Raw genomic sequence first — 9,744 nt, 5'->3', positions numbered from 1 at the left:
CGCAGCCGGCTGAGCCCGCGCCCGTGCAGCGCCGAGCGCGGCGGGGCCGGGCCGGGGCCGGGGCCGGGCCGGGCCCTGCCGGGACCCCCTGGGGCGCTCGCCCCGGGCCGTGCCTGGCCGCGGCGCTCGCGGCGACCCTTGCGGTATGCGGCTGCCTTTGGCAGGGGCACATGAAGGATTTCATTGAGTGTGAAGACAGAGAGCAGAGACAGAAAGCAGAAGGAGGCGGCTGCAGGCCTTTGTAGTCGGGGAGGAATGCGGAAATGTTGAAGCACTATGTCAAACTTTTTGAAACGGGGTCAAGTCACATTCAGCCAGCGTGGGAAAGCAAGGGAAAAAAAAGTTGAGGAGAGGGAAAAAAAAAAAAAAAAGGCAGCAAGCTGCTGCTGCTCCCAGGCAGAACAGAGGCCGGGGAGCGAGCGAGCAGCGGCAGCGCAGCTCCGGGGCAGCGGCGGAGCGGCGGCGGCGCCGAGGGCCGGTGCCCGAGCCCCGCGCCGCAGGCTGCGGCCGGCGGGGCTGCGATCGTGGCGCTGCAGCTCCCCGGGGGCCGCCGGCCGCGATTTTTATTTCGCGTTTTCCTTTTCCCCGGGCAGGGTGGGGGCGGGAGGAGCGGGCTGGGGGACGAGTGCGAGCTCCTTCTGCGCCAAGGTGCAGCCCGGCGGCGGCGGCGGCAGGAGGATGCGAGCCGAGGGCGGCCGAGCCGCGGATCAGCTACCTGTGTGGCCCGGGCGGCCGCTGCCGGGACCTGCCGGAGACATCGCCATGTGAAGGGGCAGACCCCGGGCCGGCTCTCCACCCCGCCTCGCTCAATGGGAGGTTTGTGTTAGAGAGGACTCACCCCCCCCCCCCCCCCCCCCCCCCGGGGCTGAGGATTATTTGGGGAAGTGGTGGCGGTGCAGGCGGCCGTGGCGCACACCAGGTAACGCGGGGCGCCCATGTGCTCCGCGCACCCGGCCCCGCGGCGTGGCCCACACGCCGTCCCCTCCCCGCCCGGCCCGGGAGCCCACGCCGCTCACCCCCCCTCCCCGCGGGCGGCACCGCGGACGCGTCCCTTCGGCGGCCGGGCCGGGGCAGCGCCCCCGCGGTGCCGCCGCAGCCGCCTCGGGGTCGGTGCGGGGGCGCGGAGGGGCCCGCGGGGGAAGGGGTGCCCTCAGGGGGAGCCGCCGGGGGGTCCCTCTGTGTCCTGCCGAGCAGCGGAGCCGGGCCCCCCTCCCCGCCCCGTCCACTGAGAGGAAGCGCGGGGACGCGGCTCCCCGCGTGTCCCCGCCGCCACCCCCGCCGCCTGCGGGGCGCCCGCGGAGGGGAGCGCGGCGGGGGCAGCGGCGGCCGGGGGCGGCTCCGGTGCCCCGCCGTGCCCGGGGAGGGCGAGCACGGGTAAGTTTCCACGCGGCCGCGCCGGGGCAGAGGCCCGCCGGCCCCGCCGCCACGCACGCGCGCCGCCGCTGCCCGCCGCTCGGGGGCGCCCTGCCGCGGCGCGGGGCCGGAGGGGGCGCGGGCGGCCGCGGCGGGGGCGCCGGGCGGGCAGGGGTCCCCCGCACACCGGGCTCGGGCTGGGGTCCCCCCGCACACCGGGCTCCGGGGGCCCCCCACGGCGGCCCACGCTCGATGTCGCCCAGTGATGCTGCAGGCGGGGCACGCAGGGCTGCCCGGTGGCTGGTGCGATGCGGTGCCGTGGCACCTGTGCTGGGAACTGAAGCCGGCGAGGCAGGGAGCCGCCTCCGGCTGCAGCCGAGGAGAAGGGTTGAGCAGTGGGCGCAGGTTTCCTTCAGGTTGCGCTTTTCATCTCCAGCTGAGGTGTAAGATCAGCGTAAGTGTGCGGAATAGCCCTCGCGCTTTGTGCTTGAATTCCACATAAGGGTTCCCCGACTCACCTATCTGGGACTCATTCATCCTAGCGCGGTAAAAATGTGGTGTAGGACAGGGCTACAATCCTGGAGATGACTGTATGGCTGTGTTAACAAGGGTCAGGGGGAAGGGAGGAATTGATCAGGAGCTTTGTGAGGGGAGAAGGTTTGCCCAGTCCTGCAGAAAGTGGATGAAACTGGATGCAGAAGTGCTTCTGCTCTGCAGCCTCATGCACTCTGCAGCAGAGCATGCTGTTCCTGAAGATGTCTTTCACCATGCTGCTTTGCAAAGAGCTGCCAGTGACACATGTAGCAGTATCCACAGCCAGTACTCTTGCTTGTTAGTAAGTTTGCTAAAGTGCATATTTCTAAATCTACTTTGGCACACAGTGCTTCATAACATATTATTGCCATCTAAGTGTGCATGTATTTCGCGTCTCCACAGGTGCTTTGTTTCTTGCGATGTGTTCATGATCTGTTCATGAAGGGCTTAGCACAGAAGAGAGCAGACAAAGGCCGAAACCTCAAAATGCTATTATTTACTAGCAAGTGTCAGTAATATACCAAAATACATATCCAGGACTCCACCGCGTTAAATGAAGAAAACTTTGAGTCCTGAAATCCTGACATAAATTCTTGGAGGAACACTTCCTCTCACACATGCCTAGCTAGTTCTGCCATCCCCATCACCCATGTGTCACGGGTGATGGGGATGGCAGCCCATTCTCAGTAAAACCCCTCAGGATGCTGTTGCTCTGTAGCCGAATGCCTACCTAGCCTTCTGCGCAGACCGTGATAACTTTGTAGTGTATCAGCCGCTCCAGAACGTTGATACATATGTCACCCTCATGCTTCGCATCTTCCTTTCCACCATGATTTTGCTTTGCATATCTGTATTAGCTTAATTTTAGCAGGTTTTGAACAATGCAGAGTCATGAAGTAAACTAAACTAAACTAAACTCACTTTTTTTGCTTGGTTTGTCCTCCAGATTTGTTTGGCTTTACACAGGCAATGCTCCCAAAGACTGTATGATAATTCCTGGTGGCCAAAAGCGGAGGCGCATTGTGGCCAGTACAGAAAAGGAACAAGAACAGGAGGGCAGGAGCTTCCTACTGCCTCTCTGGCAGAGGTACCAAGTGCGTGGCCTGTCTGCATCCCAGCAAAGTACTGGTTTTCGAAAAGTAAGTGAGACTGAGAGCCACCTCGGGGCACTTGGAGAGGAGGAAGAGGACTGGTGCCAGCATGGATAAGGACAGCACAAACCTGGCTGACCAGCAGTATGAATGTGTGGCTGAGATTGGGGAAGGAGCCTATGGGAAGGTGTTCAAGGCCCGAGACTTGAAGAACGGAGGTCGCTTTGTTGCGCTGAAGCGGGTGCGGGTGCAGACCAGCGAGGAGGGGATGCCGCTGTCCGCTATCCGAGAGGTGGCAGTTCTGAGGCACCTGGAGACGTTCGAACACCCCAACGTGGTCAGGTGAGGAAGTGGGACCCCTGTCCTGATCAGTGAGGTCCTGGGTACAGTATGTGAGTTGGGTGAGCGAGAGTTTGGGGGCATAAATGGAGTGGACACTGGTTCGGGTTTGTGGCTGAAGTGAGCATAAACTGTGTGCATGAAGTGTGGTTTGAGGTTTCAACAGGCCATGGTGCTGCCTGCCAGACCTCACCTCATCCCTGTGCATTGCCTCCCACACACACAAACACCCATCTCCAGAGGCATAGGTGTGTGATTTAAGTGTTGGAATGGATGGGCAAGAAGCCCATATATATACTATTTCCTCAGGCATGAGAGAAAATGAAAAAAACCCAACCTCTCCCTGGTTTTGTTTGACCTATTAGTACTGCCAGCTGCAGCTGATTTTTACCAGCTCTGTTCATTATAGAAATTGCAAGAATGAGAGTAGTAGTGGCATGTACATTCTGCCTTTTTAGGTGCTTTTATGGAGAACTGTAGATTATGGTGTTAAAAAGAAGCAACAGCTTAAGACTTCAAGCTTTTCAAGCAGCCTTGGGATTGAGTACTGTTTGGTACTAATTTTCACCACGAGCTGTTGATTCTGCTACCAAGAGGGCAAAAGTACAGGTGTCAGACCTTGCTCACAAAATGGTGGCAGTGGCCCCAGGATGTCCTTTCTGTTGTGTCAGTGGCATAAATCCTGGATAAATGGCCTGTGTTCTCAATGATAAAGCTAGCCCTACTGTAACCTCGTACATTTTTCTGTAGCTAGAAACCTTCAGCAGCCTGTGAGTGTCTTTTATTAAAATTATGAACTTTAAGAAGTAAGTTTTACTTTGCAGATACTCACAATGAAACTGGTCAGCATCTTGCTGGTGGTGCTATATTAGCAAGAGTATTTCCATTCTTTGTGTTACTTACATGCATATTACACAGCAAAAGGAAAACATTTCTGTACTTCACTAACACCAAAACTCTTTCAGTCTTAGAGAAATAGATACTCTGAACTCACAGGTGAATTTCAAAATGCCTTGCACGTGTAATCATCCTGTTTTGTAGGGTCTGAGATCAGAGGGTGTTCATTCTGCGCAAGAGGAAAGATGAGACAGAGAATAATATATAAGTTATGAAAGTCAATTGCTAGAGACAAATTCACTTTTGTTCATTTCAGGGCAGTATAATGTAACAGTCTCCTTTATGTCAAAACCGATTAGGCAGAGTATATGTATTCTGAAATGCTGATCATGGAGTGCGTGTCATCAGTCTCACTTTAGTGAGCAATGGGACACACAGGCTGCAGCTCACACTTCTTTGCTCATCAAGCAAATCCACAATTCAGTTAATAACCATTATCTTGGCTGGCACCTAGTAATGGCAGAGGCTTAGTCAGTATACTTCAAATATGGGCATCCTGTGTTTGATCACTGAATCAAGTGACTTGGTTTAGAGGAGCACACACAAAGTTGGTCCTTGGCAGTAGAGGAATAATTGGGAGTTGTCAGGATCTTTGAAATGCAGCCCCTCAGTTTATGGGAGAAAATGAGGATTTAGTTGTCCAGGCTTAGGCATTGATATATTTGAAAGCTAAATCTTGTTTGGGAATAATTGAACATAATACTTAAGATTTTTTCTACCATTAACATCTTTCCATATGATGTAAAAGATCTTTTTAAGAGCTTTCTGATCTCGAATGCAGCTAAGTGATTGAAATGGAGTTCTTGTTTTCCAAAGAGCTATTTGATGAACTGTCTATGCAACTGCAGGCTTCTTTTGCTTGATCTAAGTGCAGTCGCATCTCAACAGAGCATTGCATAAATACATTGAAGCTTCAAATATTTTTACAAGCTTGAATGAAAACTAATTCTCTGCAAAGCAGTGAGTATTTCAACCAGCAATATGAGAATGTAATTTTAATATAAAAATCTGTGAAAGTGTGTTTCAGGTCCTCATAGTGGTGTTGTGAAGCCTGTGCCTTTTGCCATAAGCAGCATTTGAGACACAAGGGGCTGGCTGGTAATGCATCAGGGTGCTTGGGACATTGGTTGCACACCTTTTTCCACAAAAAGGCAGAAGATAAGCAATTTCAAACATTATCTCTTCTAAAATGTGAGGAATGCTATTCCTCGCATTTTATTATTCATGTCCTTTGTCCGTATTTTTAACCTGTAGGGCAGATAAGGAGCCCTCTGGAGGGACCAGAATCGTATCCTTCAAATGGAAAAATTATTTGAAAACATTTAAATGGCCCAGTAGAAGAGTTTGCAATTTATTGATATTAAACGTCTATTTTGGTGTTATGTAAATATACTCAGAAAAGGAAATACTATAAAAGAAGTTCTGCAATTTTAAGCAGCTGATCTAACTGTACTTACTTATTGAACATATATGATCAAAATATTTTGATTGTTTGGGCATGCATTCTGGAAACTGATATCATGGCCAGGCTAATAAATACAAATAATTCCAAATGCATTGTCTGCATACTGGATTAAAATGTACATTGTTTTCACAGCACTGAGATAACAGCACAAAAATTTTAAACCAAATATTTTTGATTTTGAGAGGACCTCTAGTTTTTTTCTAAATATTACAAGCAGCTAGCCTGAGAGAACTATGCTGGAACTGTAAATACTGTGTTGTATCTGTTACCTCTGAGTAGTGGCATGTGTGATCCATGAGTTGCTCAATGCAAACCAGCAGCCATGCAGTGAGTCAAGATTCAGACAGACTTTGTACAGGTGAGCTGCACAGGCCCTGTGGTCTGCTGAGGTGCTCTGGCATCAGCTGACAGCAGAGATCACAGGCCACATGAGCTCAGGCTGAGTGTCATTTTCAACTCAGATGGCACCTCTGGGCTTCTCCAGAGAGTGCAGTAGGGATTTCAGTAGTCCAGGGCTTCTCTGTTGCCCTGAAGTGGAGTTGAATGTGAAGAGCAATTTGGTAAGGAAAGGCGCAGTACTTTGTAGGCATAGGGAGAGCTCCGTGGCTTTGCTGGTCATAGAACCAGGATTCAGAACTAGCAGTGCTCCTCCAGCCCAGGTTTGTCCTAACAGTTGTAGAATCACTTCCTCTGAGAAATAATTAGAGCCAAAACTGGTTTCCAGTGCTTGGTACTAGGGCTGGAAGAGAATTTTCTCCATAAGGGAGAGATGTCTAAATAGCCCAGAATAATTTTAAACATAATATTTATCATATTTTTCCATGCTACTGCTTGCTAATTTTGAGAGCTTTGTTTTGTGTTTCTTTGTTCCAAGTGCAAGAAAAACATCAAAGGGAAATATAATCTTCATCTGAACAGTGATGGTTATGAAAATCTCTGTACTGTAATGGAAATAAGGAGGACTGATCTAAATTTTTAAGACTGTTAAGAGTAGTGTATAGAAAGGCATAGGGAAAAGACAGTTAAAATAATTGCTATGTGCTTAAAATCCTTTCCTGTTCACATTTACCCTTTTTATAGAGCTCCTCTCTGACAGGACACCTTACTTTATTCTGTTTATTTTCACAAAACAAAGTTAAAAATAGAATCTTCAAGAGCAAAACTTACTGTAAATCAATCTGAAAATAGCTATGTCATGGGCTTGGAAAAGTCCCTTGTAGCTGGTAGGATGATCAAGGTGCTCCTCTAGCTCACCTTTCAGATGTAATGCTTGAATAAAACTTTATTAGATACAGTAGGTAAATCTGGCAAAAGTTGGTCCAGCAGTTTCACAGCTTAGTGCTGTTCTAGTTGGGAAAAATGAAATATATGTCGATAAAGAACAGACTTTGCCAGGAATAAATGACATATTAGATTCAGGAAATTCCTGTGTGTAAAACCCTGCTGCAAGATATCTGTAAAAATTCTTCTTGTGATTATAATGCTAAATTCAGCTGTATCTTACATTCATTTTATCTCTCTCCTGCTGGTAATCAGATGAATAATTTCCCCCATATCTTAGTCATCATCACACTGTGAATTTGCACTCTGGGAAGGTGATATGCAAGGCAGACTACTGTAGTTCTTGGCATGCTTGTTTTCTATCATATTTATATTTCTGTTTAACAGTTTTAATAGCATTAAGCCATAAGCAAATTGAACAAAAATGCTAAGCTGTATATTTTTGCTTCCTATCTCATAACTTTTCTTTTATAAATACTTCTTCAGTATTTTCATGGTTTAATAACTTTCATTATTTAAATAGCTGAAATTATATTGAATATGACCTGTTAAAATATAGTCTAGTCTGGGTTGTTGTTTCAAAGGTAAGTGTGAGAGTAAGTAAGTGCCATTCAAAGTGATCATAACCATGTAAGAAATAAATGTCTTGATTCTCTCTTTCCTGATACTTTGCAGAATATGTGCCCCAGCTAATTGACTTAGGTTCAATAGAATGATCCACCTGGAAGTCTGAATCTATTCCTCATTTTTTTGTGTACAAATCAGTGGGGGCAAACACAGTAATTATGACTATTTACACAATTATGCCATGTTCAAGTTTTTATGTTATTTTATATCCACTGAACTATAAATGGCACTGTAAGCTGCTGACTGTAGTACAGCAGTCATGTCATGCTGCTTTTTCCTTGCTTTTGCAATCCTGTGGTCCATACTGTCCATACTCTTGGTTTGCACTTGAGTGCTTGGTGGAGCCCCTCAGCTGATTGCCTTGGCAAGGCCCCCTGAGTGTTGGGAGAGGCTGGCACACGCATCACTCCCCATCCCTGCATATGCTGACATAAAGATCAGCACTTGACCTTGCTCAGAGGTCCCAGAAGTGTACAAATGGCTTGGAGCTTAAAATTTCCTTGTACTTAGAAGCTATTTTTGTAAGTGTCTTGAAGTTTCCTGTCTGACCTGGTAGAGCATTCAGGACATATCAGTAGCAGATCATCAATACCTAGTTAACCTTTTGCATGACAATTTGAACATGTATTTGTTTTGCTTTTTTTCCTGTTTTTAAACTGAAATTATGGGCAAGCATACAGAGGGAAAAATTTCAGAAGGCAGTAGCTAATTTTATTTCTCTTTCTGATTTTTGGTGATGCTGATGTTGGCTTCTGGCTTTATTGCTGTGCTGTTAATAAGTTGAAAGGATGATCTTCTCAAAATCATTGAGATGTTCCATCCTGTCAAGTGAAACATTTCTATTTTAGGGGGTGTTTGTCTCTAGTGAATTCTGCTTCCTTCCTTCTTTTTTCTGCCAAGCTTATGTTAAACTTCTAGTCTGTGAGGTCATTCTTGCACATCAGCAGTGTGCTGTATTGTGTGATACAATTTATTTTTGTGTAGCATTACTCAATATGACATCTGGCGTAGAGACAAAGAAATGGTGATCTTTGCATCGCTAGTTAGAAAGATTGTCTTGCAAACAGAAAGAGTGAAATAAGATGCAGGGATGGAGTGGAGCAGAAGAAACTAAACTTGAAACTTGCCAAGTATTTGTGTGGCACATGAATCTCAGCTGAGGTAGAAATGGTGGATGAGTAATGGGAAGGAAAAACTGAATGAGCTTCAGAGTCAGTTTTAGTCTCACACAAACAGGATCATGTTCAAGGCAGATGTGACGACGGGAAGTGCCTTGGCCAGGGAAAGGCATTTCCAGGCCGGGGAGCAGTTTTGGTCAGAAGGCAAGGGAGATCATCCCTGTACTGACTGGCCACTGCAAGTGACACTGCAAAGGTCTTAGGGAGGCAGGGACTGGAAATACTGGCTTCTCTGGTGGCTGGAGGGCAAAGGGGAATGATATGGTTGCCACTGAACACAGCACATAGGTCTTGGAGGAATTTGTTGTCAGAGGACGTTGGGCAGAGAGTGAACATGAATGCTGGCCTGTCATCATCTGCTTGCAACCTTACAGTCCACAGAATGAACATGTACTGGGAAGACAAGGATATTCTTGCCAATCATATGAATTGTTTGTTAGTTATGGATGTGATTATTTAGTTTTAATACATGATCTGGCAGAAACAGGACAAGATAAGAGCATGTCAGGAAGGAAGGGTTGAGTATGGAATGGACTTCTGAACCTTAGGAAGTTCAGTTTCTGGAATGAGTACAAGACCATTTAAAAAAGTATTCTATCACATTCTAAATCTTAAGTTTTTTACAAAAACCATGTTTCCAGTCTTTGTATGAGTAAATGTTAGTCATTTTAGATTATGTCCAGTGCTTTCTTCCTTCTTTAAATCTGTGAATGATTATGCCTGTGCTCTTGTTGAAGATATTTAGCCTTGCTGGGTCCTGCCAGGAAGGGAAAACCAACTTCTTCCACCATAACCATTGCTGATGGCAGGCTGTGACTTCCAGGGAATGGAGTGGGGTCTAGGATTCAAAACTGAGCCTTGAAAAGGTTTAGATGGCAGGAGAGAGGATAATCCACACTTACAGACAAGGGCCAGGGTAGATTCATTGGGCCTTTCCAGTCTGGTTCATGGTACTCACTTCTGGCTGAAGTGTGGAGCA

The 9,744-nt window shown here is 47.7% G+C and overlaps 1 protein-coding gene across 4 annotated transcripts in view; it reads left to right on the top strand.

Moving 5' to 3' along the window:
• Positions 1-567: 567 nt before the first annotated feature.
• CDK6 (cyclin dependent kinase 6) overlaps positions 568-9,744 on the top strand; it is a 129,749-nt gene continuing 120,572 nt past the window's right edge. The window contains exons 1-2 of one of the 4 annotated variants that reach the window (XM_030943577.1): positions 568-816; positions 2,834-3,320. In XM_030943577.1, the coding sequence (XP_030799437.1) occupies positions 3,088-3,320 (233 nt within the window). In that variant the 5' untranslated portion in view covers positions 568-816; positions 2,834-3,087. Of the gene's footprint in view, positions 817-859; positions 920-1,319; positions 1,375-1,543; positions 1,808-2,833; positions 3,321-9,744 lie in introns of those variants that run through there. The other 3 variants (XM_030943578.1, XM_030943579.1, XM_030943580.1) reach the window with 3 other exon arrangements.

This window comes from Camarhynchus parvulus, chromosome 2, assembly GCF_901933205.1.
Source record: "Camarhynchus parvulus chromosome 2, STF_HiC, whole genome shotgun sequence".
Classification (NCBI taxonomy): domain Eukaryota; kingdom Metazoa; phylum Chordata; class Aves; order Passeriformes; family Thraupidae; genus Camarhynchus; species Camarhynchus parvulus.
Note: the sequence above shows the minus strand (reverse complement) of the source record. Positions and strands in the feature narration are given on the sequence as shown.